A 13554-nucleotide genomic window follows, 5' to 3' on the forward strand; every position below is an offset into this window, starting at 1 on the left:
TGGTGTGGTGGCCTGTGACATAAACCCAGCACTGGGGAGACAGAAACAGTGTGTGTCCCTGAGGTTCACCAACTAGCCAAACTAGCCTACTTGATGAGATCCAGGTTAAATGAGAGAGCCTGTCTGAAATAATAAGGTAGATAGAGCTTGAGGAACAATACTCAAAGTTGATCTCTGGCTTCTCTGCACACACACATACACACACACACACACACACACACACGCACGCACACACGCACGCATGCACGCACGCACACACATGCAACCCTGCACAAACACACACCAAAAAAGAAAAAAGCTTGGCAGCTGTTACACGATTTATTCATACTATTCCTCAACGCTCACTAAGACTTGAAACTCTCAAGATCAAAGCACAGTTATTCTTATTTTGATGCTTTATCTGTTACCCTAGAGAGAATGTGTATTGCTGAGTCCTAGATGCTCCCCAGTGGATAGATAACTTGTGGGTATGGACTGAGGGGGCTTTGGGTGCTTAGAAATTGTTGTTTTTCCTTGTGGAGATTGATTGACTTAGGATCTTCCCTGAAACTTTGCCATCACGAGTCTCTCACTTTTGCTCTTGTGTCACCTGTTTGGTTGCAGGAGGAAGTGCTTGAAACCCCGACAGCACCACAGAAAACTGCAGCTTCCCCCTGCCCTGGAGAGCTCCAAGAGGGATCAGTCCACATCCATGTCTCACATCAACTTGCTCTTCTCTCACCGAGCATCAGACTATCCTGGGCCTCTCTCCGTCTCCAGCCATAGCCGCCCAGAGGCCCCAGGGACAAAGGAACTGATGGGCGGGGTGCACTTAGAAATGATGTCCCCCAATGGCGAGGGGGACCTGCACACACCCATGCTGAAGCTCTCCTATAGTACCTCACAGGAATTTAGCTCCCGGGAGGAGCTTCTGTCCCACAAAGAAGAGGATAAAAGCCAAGCTTCCTTTGATAATCTGACACCGAGTGGGACGTTGGGGAAAGAGTACCATAAATCCGTGGAGATTTTTCCCTTAAAGGCAAGGAAGTCTATGGAACGAGAAGGCTACGAGCCCCCTGGCAACGATGACTACAGGGGCAGTTATAATGCTATGCTTTCCCAGACTTTATTTGAAAAGCAAGATCAAGAAGGCCTGGCGTTGGCAGGAAGCAAACTCACCATTCAGGAACACATGTACCCCGCACCTTCATCCCCTGAAAAAGAGCAACTGCTGGACCGCAGACCTACTGAATGTATGATGTCTCGATCTGTCGATCACCTGGAGAGACCAACTTCTTTCCCGAGGCCAGGCCAGTTGATCTGCTGTAGTTCCGTGGACCAGGTAAATGACAGCGTTTACAGGAAAGTGTTGCCTGCCTTGGTCATCCCAGCTCACTATATGAAACTTCCAGGGGACCATTCCTATGTGAGCCAGCCTCTGGTGGTCCCCACTGACCAGCAGCTGGAAATAGGAAGGCTGCAGGCTGAGCTGTCCAACCCCCATGCGGGGATCTTCCCACACCCCTCCTCTCAGATGCAGGGCCAACCCTTGTCTTCCCAGGCCGTCTCTCAGCAGCACCTACAGGATGCTGGTACACGGGAATGGGGCTCTCAGAATGCATCGATGTCAGAGTCTCTGTCCATCCCAGCATCCCTGAATGATGCAGCTTTGGCTCAAATGAACAGTGAGGTACAGCTGCTGACTGAAAAGGCGCTGATGGAACTCGGAGGTGGGAAGCCACTTCCACACCCTCGGGCGTGGTTTGTCTCCCTAGATGGACGGTCCAATGCTCATGTTAGACATTCGTACATTGATCTCCAAAGAGCTGGAAGGAATGGAAGCAATGATGCCAGTTTGGACTCTGGCGTGGATATGAATGAACCAAAATCTGCCCGGAAGGGAAGGGGAGAGCCTTTGTCTCTCCAGCAGAGCCACCCACCTGTACAGGAGCACCAGCAGAAAGAACCCAGAGCGCACGATAGCACTGCGTACACGCAGCTCGTGTATCTGGACGACATGGACCAGAGCAGCAGTGAGTGTGGAACCACAGTCTGCACCCCTGAGGACACTGCTCTGCGATGCTTGTTGGAAGGGTCGGGTCGAAGGAGTGGGGGACAGCTGCCCAGCCTGCAGGAGGAGACGACCAAACGAACTTCCGACGTTCCCCTGGAGTCGTTAGCCAGTCCCAACCAGAGCAGATCCGCCAATGATGAAGATGAAGATGATGATGATGACGATGACCAAGGAGAAGATAAGAAAAGCCCCTGGCAAAAACGAGAGGAGAGACCCCTGATGGCGTTTAACATCAAATGAGCCATCAACGAGTCCCTAAATGTGGAATTTAAAATTGCCAAATATCCGTTCTTATGGACGTGCATACCTGTGTGCAGAGAAGCTGAGGAATGAAAACCATGGAAGTAGATGCATTGGCATGACTGTGCCGGTGGCAGAAAGAAAGTAAGGTTATGACTCAGAATAAAGGATGACTGGCATGCTGCCCCTCCAGGGAGGTGGCTGGGAAACCTGTATGGCATTCCATGGACCTGACTTGTCCCAGTAGGGATGCTGACAAACCACATGTGGTTGCTGTGCTCCAAGGATCACCTCAGTTCTCCCTCCGATTCTGGAAACAGAGGACACTCTCTTTGCATTCTTTGACCCCTGCATTCTACCACGATAATGCTACTGTGAAGCTCTGCCTGGGAGGCGGGGTGGTTTCCCGAGGTCGGCATTATCGCTAAGAAAAGCTATGCATTGCTGCTCCGCTGTCGTTCCTTTGCTTACACTTCGCTTTCTTTAGGCTTCTCTCTCTTTTTTACATAGGGGAGGGGTGCTTTCTTTCCTTTAAAATACAATTCAAATTCAGTTGTAAAGTCTTTGTTTCCTTGTTTTGATCTGTTCTGCTTCTCTGTGGTTGATTTTCAGTGTCTCTCTTCAGGAACTCCTGCGTGTCGTCTCTTATCTAAGCCTTTTAATGAAATTGTACTGAAATTTTTATCAGCTAAGAGTCCTTCAATTCTGGTCCCATTAACTCCAAGTGCCTTTTTTACAGTGAAAACAGACAGTCCCTCAGTTTTATGTTTTTTCTTACCCCTTTTAATTGAACTGCCTGGGTTTTATATAAGGTTACTAAATGATACCCTTTTTCTTTGAACTGCATGCTGCCAAGTGCCATTCGTGCTCAGCATCATCCTTCAACACAGTATACTCTCTAGTTATCATGTGTAATGTGGGTTCTGTTAGCTAAGGTAGACTAGAGGACACTATAGAGATGCCCTTTCCTAGTCCATCCCTTTGGCCGCTAGCCACCATTTTGGTTCCACTGGCTGTTTGTATATAGGGTTATGTATTAACTCTGGAATCCTGTGTGCCCATCTTGCTCACCAAAGATGAGAGTATGGGCTGAGCAAGGGGATTGAATGTGACTATTCACAAACACTCTTATGTGCTATCCAAAAGTGCCAGAAGGACTCTTCTGTGCATTCTCCTTCAAGAGCTGCTTGGTTGTCCCAAAATGAAAATTCAAAATAAACTTGGAAGACAGAAAAAAATCTTTGTTCATTCTGATTCATTCTGAGCCATTGTCTGTTGGGAAATTATCAATAGCACTTTGCTATTTATTCCTTGAAAGACTTCAGTTTTGGGGGGGGCTAATAAACACCGAGGAATTAGGGCTAGGGTTTTTTTTAAAAGCCACCTTTGTCACTCAAGAACACACGACATCATCCCAGTAATGTTTCAGTTGATGAGAGAGATCTGCATTCTGTGAGGAACCTCTTTTTTATGTTGAAGATCAATTTGTCTTGCAACAGTTTCAGGAAGGTTTTGTTAAAATAGCCAAAAGATATCCCAGATATATGATGCTGTTCATCAAAATTATTAACGGAGGGCTGAGGATGTAGCTTAGTTGGTAATGTGCTGGCCTGGCCCATGTGAAGTCCTAGGTTCCATACCAGTACCGTGTAAAATCAAGGACAGGGATAGTAAACCCTTCTAATACCAACACACTGTATGAGAGAGGTGGAGGCAGCCATTCAGGGTCATTCTCAGATACATAAGAAGTTCAAGGCCAGCCCTATCTCAAAGAAAGCTATTAGTGGATATGATGTCAGAACGTGAGAAAATTTGGTAGAAATAAATCAAGGCAGCTGTGTTTGCTGTGAACAACTTTCATACCAAATCTTCATTTGTAAATTCCACATCAGTATAAAGCTAATGGCACTAAGTTTTATTGTCTGAATTCTCAGGTGAAGTTTTGCTTTAACATTTTACTTTAAAAGGAGAAAATAGTTGAGACGGTCCTGACAGTTGCACAGCTGAATGAAGAGGAGACAGTGGCTGAAATCAGTGACGTGAGGCAGGTAGGGCTCCTGTAGTAAACACGGCCACCCACAGGGGGCGACTTTGTTAAGACCCCCTAGAAGGAGAACCCAAAGCCAGACATAAGCCATGGGAGTGGGAGGGAAGAGGCTGGGAGGTCCCCCGCTGCCACTGGTTCCCAGCCCTTTGCAGCTCTGCTTGTGCCTGCTGCCAGTGAAATTACACACTTGTGTGTCTGTTTCCAGAAGAGCTTTGCTTAACACGTAACCTCTGGAAAGCATGTACCATACACATTACCCGTGGAAAGCTTGTAACATACCAGCTGTTCACTCTGGTATGGAGAGCCAACAGGAAGATCTGGGGGCAGTGAGGGCTGCTCTCAAGTCCTCCTTTGGTGACACACGACTCAGTGGGTTGAGATTCAATGGTGGAAATATTGAGCCGTAGCAGGTGTCACAGCACACCTGGGCTGGCCAAAGGGAAACTGCTTCTGCCAAAGAGACCTTCATTTCCTATCAGAGCTGTCCACAGTGGGGTCCAGACGTCGATGTAATTTTATCTCAGAATGCCAGCACTGATGGCCTCTGGAATCCTCTACTCAGAGCAGCATGACTGCAGTCTTTAAACAATTCATTTATCTTCCCCCTGGCCTGGGGAGGGCCACGACTGTGAAATATGTCACAATACTTCACATCAGTTTCCAGACAACCAAAGCCATGAAAGGCACCTTGCTCATGCCACCTAGTGGTCAGTTCTCGTCTCTCTGGAAAAGAGCAAGGCCAGCTCAGACATTTGGCTCTTGGGGTGGATTGTGGGAAGGTGGGAAACAACCCTAGTTCTGTCTTCCAGGTAAGGAGGGAAATGAAAGAAGACGGAGGTGGTCCATGATGTTCCTTCCTGGAAACAAAAGTACTATGGACAACAATGAGGCCTGTTTGAGATTTGGGGGACACTTTTCTGTTATTCCTCTAAGTACTATGGACAACAATGAGGTTGGCTTGAGATTTGGGGGACAGTTTTATATTATTCCTCTTTGTTTTACACCTAACTAGCTGAATGGGGGCTTGGTGGGAAAAGAAATAAAAGTCACTTAACTGAGAGCAGTTGTATTGCTTATACAGACATCTCTCTAGGAAGAAACTGAGGTTACAGATGTTCTTAATAATAAAGTACAGACTAATCTATTGTCAATTCTTTGACACTTGAATCTGCCCTTATCTTAGCCAACCCATGTCATTGACATGGACACTCTGACATGAACATTGTTATATTCTTGAACTAATGATCGAGATGAAGTTGCAGGCCAGTGCCTCTCTTAATCGCAGTGATGGAGTGGTATCTTTACTGAGCCGGTTTTAGAATCTGGATGGAAACACCCTGACTCTTCAGTGCTCTCCACTTCAAAATGGACCCCAACATTACACCACTGTGAGATTACTCTGAAAGAAAATCAGCATGTTCTCCTTTGCTCTTCTTAACAAACAGATTAAGCCTCTTTTGGCACTCTGTTCCTGTTGGTATAAAACTCCCACTGTGGCCGATTTCAGGCACCTAGTGTGATACCTCAGCACCCACAAGTTTGGAATAGATGCTTGCTGTCTAAGTTACACCATTTGCCCACTGAACACACAGTGGAGCATAGGTAATAGCAAAATAGCTAATCCACATTGTTCAGGGATCAAAACTTTGCAAATATGCGTCCTCTCCAAAAATGTATCTGCAAACCACAAGAAAACAGTCACTGCAGTTTCAAATTTTTTTATTACATTTATTTATTTATTGGGTGGGGTGTGCTCACCACAGTATGCCTATGAAGATCAAAGGACAACTTACACGGGTCAGTAGATTGTCTTCTTCTACCACGTAGGAGCCAGGAATTAAACTCAGGTGGGCAGGCTCAGTGGTAGGCACCTTTACCCATGAGTCACCTTGCCAGCCCTTGCTGCATTTTTCTGTTATCTTTTGAGACAAGGTCTCCCTGTAGCCTCAGACTTGCCTGGAGTTTGCACTGATCCTACTCCATCCTCTGAAGTGCTGTGTTAACAGACAACTATGACCAAAACTAGCTTCACTGTCTATTGTAAGTCATTCAGAGGCATGCAGAGAGTATAGAATTCTGAGTTGTGAAGGCGCATGTTTCCAACGGAGTAAGAAGTCAGTGCCCTGCCTTCTGGCATTAGCTCTCACCCTCTGAAGAGGTGTCCTTTCACATACCGTGACCACTGCCACGTTTCCTCTCTGTATCTGTGACAGCAGCTTTGCAGCCACAAATAGCATCCAAGCATAATGCTGAAGTCCTGCGTTGTGTTATTGAGCATGAGAAGACTCTGACACATTTTGCAGAAGAGTGTTTGCCCAGGTCTGAGTTCCACTGATGACGTAGTTAATGAGTCCGTGCTGGGATGTAGCTCAGTTGGTTGTTCTTGACTTACATACATGGGGCCCTAACCTCGATTTCCAGCACTGAACAAACAGGATGTAGTAATGCACAAAGTTAATCCCAGCATTCGGGAGGTGGAGGCAAGAGAAACAGAAGTTCAAGGTCATCTTCTGCTACAAGTAAATTTTAACGGGGCCTACATGGGAGCTGAGGGGGGAGGGAGGGAGGGAGAGAGAGAGAGAGAGAGAGAGAGAGAGAGAGAGAGAGAGAGAGAGAGAGAGAGAGAGAATGGATAATAAATAGGGTGACCTTAAACAGAAACACACAAAACAAGGTTGTGTGATTCATCCGCTAACAGAGAGGGACCTATCTCTTACTCCCGCAGGAGCATTGGTTTATACTCCTTCATGTTAGTAGAACGTCACAGACGATAACTTCTGCAGACAGTAAGAATCAACCATAGGAAACAATTGGGAGTGATGAGTTTTAAGTTTGAAAAGGTTTATTTTAATATGATTGGGGGCTGGAGAGATGGCTCAGAGGGTAAGAGCACTGGCTGCTCTTCCAGAGGTCCCAAGTTCAATTCCCAGCAACCACCTTGACAGCAGTACATTGTATGCTTAATAAATAAATCTTTTAAAAAATATGATTGAAATATAGATTTGCAACATCCACTTAAATTAATGGTGCCTGACAGGTGACCTACAAGTCTATGAACTTTTAAGGATCTCTTAACTCCCTGCTGGGAACAGAAAGGAATAAATTAACCAAAGTGTACCTGCCTCTATACACGGCCTCTTGCTTTTTGGCTTATTTTTTACTTATTTACTTAATTTGCATGTGTACATGTAACATGTGTTTGTGCAGATGTGTGGAGGTCAAAGGAACTTTTCAGGAGTCAGTTTTTACCTTTGACATTGTTAGAGTAAGATCTGTCTTGTTTCTGCTGTTACATGCATTTTCCAAGCCAGCTGGCCTGCAAGCTTCAGGAAAGTTTTCCTATCTCTATCCCCCATCCCCCACTGCAGGAGCCCTGTACTTACAGATGCAGGCTGCTGTATCCAGTAGATACAGCATGCACACGGTACACTTACACACTGCAGGCAAAACACTCACACACATAAAATAAAAAAGTAAAGTAGTCAGGGTAGAATAGACCAGAACAAGGCTTGCAGTGCATGCTACCACACCCAGCTTGTCACCTAGGTTTGGGGCTCAAACTCAGGTCATTCAAGACTGTACAGCAAGCACTTCACTGATGTAAGTCATCTTCTGGTCACTAAAGTAAAAACACTTAAGGAAATACGTTTACGTGGGTAGAGCACTTCAAGGGAAACCCCCAAACACCAGCAGTGGTCATCTCTGTATGGTAGCTTTTGATAACTGAATTCTTTCTCTTCCACTTATTCTTTTAATTTTTAAAAGAATGATAAATGTAAACAAATGTAACCAAAATATGTACCCTTTGGATATTAATGGGAAAAACGTGGTAAAGTGGAATAGTTTGTAGTTGAGTTCACATTATTGTACAAACATTGATTTCTTGGCTTTATTTTTTGTGTGTTGTTATATGTGTTTGTACATGTTCATGTGTGTATATGTATGTACACAGGTGTGTACATCTGTGGAGACCAGAGGTCAACTCTAGGTATATTCTACCCTGACCACTTGGCTTTTCTTATTTTATATTTGTACAATTTGGGAAAATTGGATCGATAGAAAATTTCTTATGAATCATTTATGCCTTCTCCCAGGAATGCTATGTCCAAGCTTCCCCAAGAAAGTCCTGAATATTCTATTCCCCCTGCTTTAGGGAGATATCCTTATCTACTTGAAGGTCTTCCTTACGCCTTGGAGGCTGTGACACACATAAAGAAGCCAGAGGTCTCTTTATGAGGCTTTGAGACCTTTTTTAAACATCTGTTCCTGTACTTACTCAGAAACAAGGTAACCAAAACAAAGTAAACTGAAAAAGGTCAACAAGATTCGGTGCTCTAGAGGAGTTGGCCCAGCTCACATTGCAAGCCTCTTCCCACTGTGCACCCAGGCAATTGTGTGGCGTATACAGCAACAAAGTTAGACTAGCTAGAGTTACCTCTATCTTACAAAGTGACCTATTCTGATGGACAAATAATGATGTAGAAAGATGATAAAATTATTCTATAAGGATATAAAACATAAACGTATTATGCCAGAATTTGAATAATAGCTGCAGAAGCTTGGGCCTGAGGATATTTTGGGGGCCCTCTGACCATTAAGAGTTAATAATACACTGATTTTGGGACATGGTAGTATGCCCGAAATGGCTTGAAGATTGTTTTGGTCAAATGTCCTTGTAGTCAGAGAAGCAACCAGCCTGAGAACAAATTTTCATATGCCTCTAGATTCTTAAAAGTTGGGTTATGGGGTTAATGAGTAAAGATAATAACTGTTTATCAATAATGTCAAAACTTGAGGGAAAATGATTGGAAATGATAACTCTGTTCTGTCATAGTTTATTAGTGATGACTAAAAACTGAGCAAGAGGAAATGAAACGCATGTCCATAAACAAAAATGATGTGATCTATGTTTTAGAACAACAGGAATGTATCCCTGCTTACTAAAGTCTGGATAACTAAAGAAGCACTCTGGCTGCCAGTCAGTCAGGCTGCAAGGTTCTCCCCACCATCATGGCCTGGCTCCCTCCCTCCCTCACCAACTCCTTCCATCCTCCCCTGGGACCTGTCCACCGTTGGGGATGGCTCCCAGCACCTCAGCATGCTTTTCATCTTCTAGACACCTCTTAGTGCAATCAACTACCGCACAAAGAAAGCAAGTAAATGATGTTAAGACCAGAGTCCACCATTTCTCAAGTCTCTTTCTCTCTCTCTCTCTCTTTCTCTCTCTCTCTCTCTCTCTCTCTCTCTCTCTCTCTCTCTCTCTCTCTCTCTCTCTCTCTCTCTCGTGTGTGTGTGTACATACATGTTAGTGTGGATGTGTGCATATGTACCCACACATGCATGTGGAAACAAAAGAGGCCAATGCTAGGTGCCTTCTTTGATCTCTTTCTGATTTTGTTTTATTTTATTTTAATTTTATTGAGACAGTTTCTCTCACTGAACAAGAAGCTCGTGGATTCTGCTAGACTGGCTGACCAATGATCTCCAGGATCGTATCTGCTGGTCTCTGTCTCCCAGCACTGGGTTACAGGCATTCCCTACTACAAAGCAACGTTTTATATGTGCTAAGAACCCCAACTCAAATCCTCTTATTGATGAGGCAGGCCCTTTACCGACTGAGGCATAACTCCAGGCCCATGTTTTGAGGGAATTTTATAATAAGCTTTGATACCACGGAAAATTGTTGGAACAGGCATGTAGATTGTTATGGTCCATAGAATGGGAGAAGGTAGCAGGTGATAAGGTTGGCGAGGGAAATGTTTCTGTATATGTGTTGTTTTTATTGGTTAATGAACAAAGAATCTATCTTGGGCCTGACAGGGCAGAATAGAGTTAGGCAGGGGTAGGGGGGACTAAACTGAATGCTAGGAGAAAGAAGGCAGAGTCAGAGAGAAGCCATGAAGCCACTGCCGGAGACAGACCATCTGGAACCTTGAACCTCGTGGTAAAATATAAACTAATAGAAATGGGTTAATCCAAAGATATAAGAGCTAGCTAGCAATATGCGTAAGTGATTGGCCAAGCAGTGATTTAATTAATATAGTTTCTGAGTTCTTATTTTGAGTCTGGGCAGCTGGGAACAAACAAGAGGCCTCCTACAACAAGAGGAGACAGTCAATTCCAAACAGATGGCAAAATATCCAGCTGAGTCTTCGGTGAGAAAACTCCTTGAAACTATTTTTAAAGCTGTGAATATAGACACAAACCAAAATACCTAGCCAAATGGCTTCTGTCCTTCACAGCTATTATGACTTATTGAATGTTGGTGTTCTGCTCCCTGCAACATGACTGACCATTCTTGTAAAACCATTTGCACATGCCCAAGATAAACAGGTATTGAAGAGCCTGTCGATATGGAATGTGGAAGGTCCATGATGACCTCATGTGGGAAGAAGGAAAAGGTGATGTGAGGGCAGTGAATGAATGTATGAGCGCTGGGCCCTGGTCCAGTATTTGCTGTATTTGCTGCCACCTGGCCCAGTGTGCAGTCATCTTTGCAGGCGACCTGTCCATCTTTTGCTCTTTCATATGCTCGGTCAAACACAGTAGATAGCCAGTAACTAATCTCAAGTATTATAAGCCATGATGACAGGTCATTGTCTAGGAAGGTAGGAAGGACACTGGGTTTGGAGTCATGTTCCAGAGATCTGGATGCTGTCCCTCCTCAGCTGGTAAGACTGGTGATGGCAAACATCTATTCATCAAAAAGCGAAGGACCACTAGTGAGTTGGATTCAGTTACAACAGTGAGCATTAAGATCCCTTGTAAACTATAAACTAATGCACAAGTGTTGGATGGGACTCCTCTTATTCTGTGTCCTGTAGTTTCATCCTCCTGTTGAGAGACATAGTGACTTTTTTCTGTTATACCCAATGCTCCGTGTTGTACGAGAAAATGTTATTTGAAGGAACAATAGCATTTCTTCCTCGTCCTGAAGCTTTCTGCATGCTTTAGTTGTGGGAGTAGTAGTTTGCCAGCTATTTGAGGTTAAGCAAGGGGGCCAATGAAGGTGCTGCCTCCTTCGATGCCTGGGAGGCAAAGCATGCCCCCTACACCCATAGGGATACATGACAAGACTCCCAACAACTGATTGAAAACACAGGCAGTCCTGAAAATTTATACATGAATGTTTTCTTCCATATGGGACATGCATATGATAAAGCTTAATTTATGAATTATGAACAGCAGGAGACTAATACCAATCACTAACAATGAAAAATAAAATTTAAGCCTATTCTAAACTACATGCATTAAATATGAAAAAGACAGTTTTTAAATTAATAATAATAGGTGGGCAACATAAGTAGTTTGGATATGGCTGATAACGAAATGATTCATATCCTGAACAGGAAGGAGGGTGGTGGTGGCATAAAATATCATTGCACAGCTCTGTGAAAGTTACAACCTACAGCTTTCTAGACACTTACTTCTACAATTTTCCTCTAATATATTCTGACTGTGGTTAAGCATGGGATTACAAAAACCACAGAATGCAAATGATCAGAAAGAGGAAGTCTACTGAAAATACTTACATAAAGATTTACAGGGGCTGAGAAGAGGCACAACTCTCAGTAAGACAGCTCTCAGCTCTTGGAGAGGACAGAAGTTCCATTCCCAGCACCCATGTTGGCCTACTCACAACCAATGGTAAATAGAGCTTTGGAGGATCCAACACCCTCTTGTGGTCTCCAAGGAAGCTGCACACATATGTGCATATTCATCTATAGGCATACATGCATACATATGAATAAAAATAAATCTTTAAAAAATAAAGACTTACAATTTGCTAACTTTCCTGTGGTTGCAAGTGACAGGACTTCACTGTTAAGGGCATTTGGGAGGCAGGTGACACTAGACTGGATGAAGGGTGCCCACACTGTCTAGTTAAATATATCTATGAGGGTGTGTTATGGCATAATCTTTTTGTACACTGCGAAGATGTGTCTTTGCCAAGGTGCCTTCTGGTTGGTATAATAAAAGGCTGAATGACCAATATCTAGGCAGGTAGAGGTTAGGCAGGACTTGTAGACAAAAAAGAGAACACAGGGAAGAAGAAGGTTGGGGTCATCAGGCAGACACAAAGGAAGCAGGAGGTAAATATGCCATGTTGAAAAACGGTACTGCCATGTGGTAGAGCATAGATAAGAAATATGAGTTAGTTTAATATGTAAGAGCTAGTTAGCAATAAGCCTAAGCTGTCAGCTGAGTATTTATAATTAATAATGTCTCTGTGTCAATTACTGAGGAGTTGGCAGTTCCAACAGAAAACCCCACCTACGAGGGTGTTTCAGGGTGAGACCAGCAGGGCTGAGGAGAAGATAAACCTCTCCCCATTGTGGTGGGCATCATCCAATCCACCGAGGGCCTGAACAGGACAAAAGACAGAGGAAAGAGGAATGACTGGCTCCTCTGTTCTGCTGCACTGTTTGGGCTGAGTAATTTCCTCTCATCTTGTCCCATCACTGGATGGAGACTTATCATCCATTCTCTTGATGGTCAAGCTTCAAGCTGAAACCAAGTTATACTAACAGCATACTGAGGTTTCTAGACTGTAAGTACCAGAAAAACAAAACCCATATGTAAATATGGCTTATATAATACATAATATGTAATTATGTATAACATATATCCTATTGGTTCCATTTCTATAGAGAAGCCTTAGTTACAATCCAGAACTATAATTCCAGCTGCCCAATTATTGCCTCTATCACCCACTGTGACAAAGCAACAGATTCTTAGCGTGCTGCCTTTTACATGTCCTCTAATCGATAAACGAAACTAAGGACTGTCTTCACTTACCTAAGTTACAGTATTTCTACATGACAGATACAAAGAAAGTACATATAAACGCTAAATTTTGAGAATGTTAATCATAGCCTTTCTCTAACTCACCCGGAAATACTTCTTAGCCCTCAGTATTAAGAACAGAATGGAAACAAAGATTTCCATCAAAGCTGAGGTACAGAAATTGTCTGAAAACATGTTTAAAAGTTTTTGTGTAAGCCAGGCACAGTGGTGCACATCTTTAGTCCCAGCCCTTGGGAGGCAGAGGCAAGAGAGTCTCTGGGAGTTCCAGGCCAGCCTGGTCTACAAAGTGAGTTCCAGGACAGCCAGAACTACTAAGTGAGACCCTCTCTCAAAAAAAAAAATAAATAAATATAAAATACATACACACACACAGGAGGCCATGGGATGGACTGGATTGGACTGAACA

The 13554-nt window shown here is 43.9% G+C and overlaps 1 protein-coding gene across 2 annotated transcripts in view; it reads left to right on the forward strand.

Annotated features, from left to right (window-relative positions):
* The window catches only part of Fam171a1 (family with sequence similarity 171 member A1), a 116972-nt gene extending 113465 nt beyond the window's left edge, over nucleotides 1-3507 (forward strand). For both annotated transcript variants that reach the window (XM_038333616.1, XM_038333615.1), the window contains exon 8: nucleotides 604-3507. In XM_038333616.1, the coding sequence (XP_038189544.1) occupies nucleotides 604-2293 (1690 nt within the window). In that variant the 3' untranslated portion in view covers nucleotides 2294-3507. The remainder of the gene's footprint in view (nucleotides 1-603) is intronic.
* Nucleotides 3508-13554: the final 10047 nt, after the last annotated feature.

Source organism: Arvicola amphibius, chromosome 6 (assembly GCF_903992535.2).
Source record: "Arvicola amphibius chromosome 6, mArvAmp1.2, whole genome shotgun sequence".
Lineage (NCBI taxonomy): Eukaryota > Metazoa > Chordata > Mammalia > Rodentia > Cricetidae > Arvicola > Arvicola amphibius.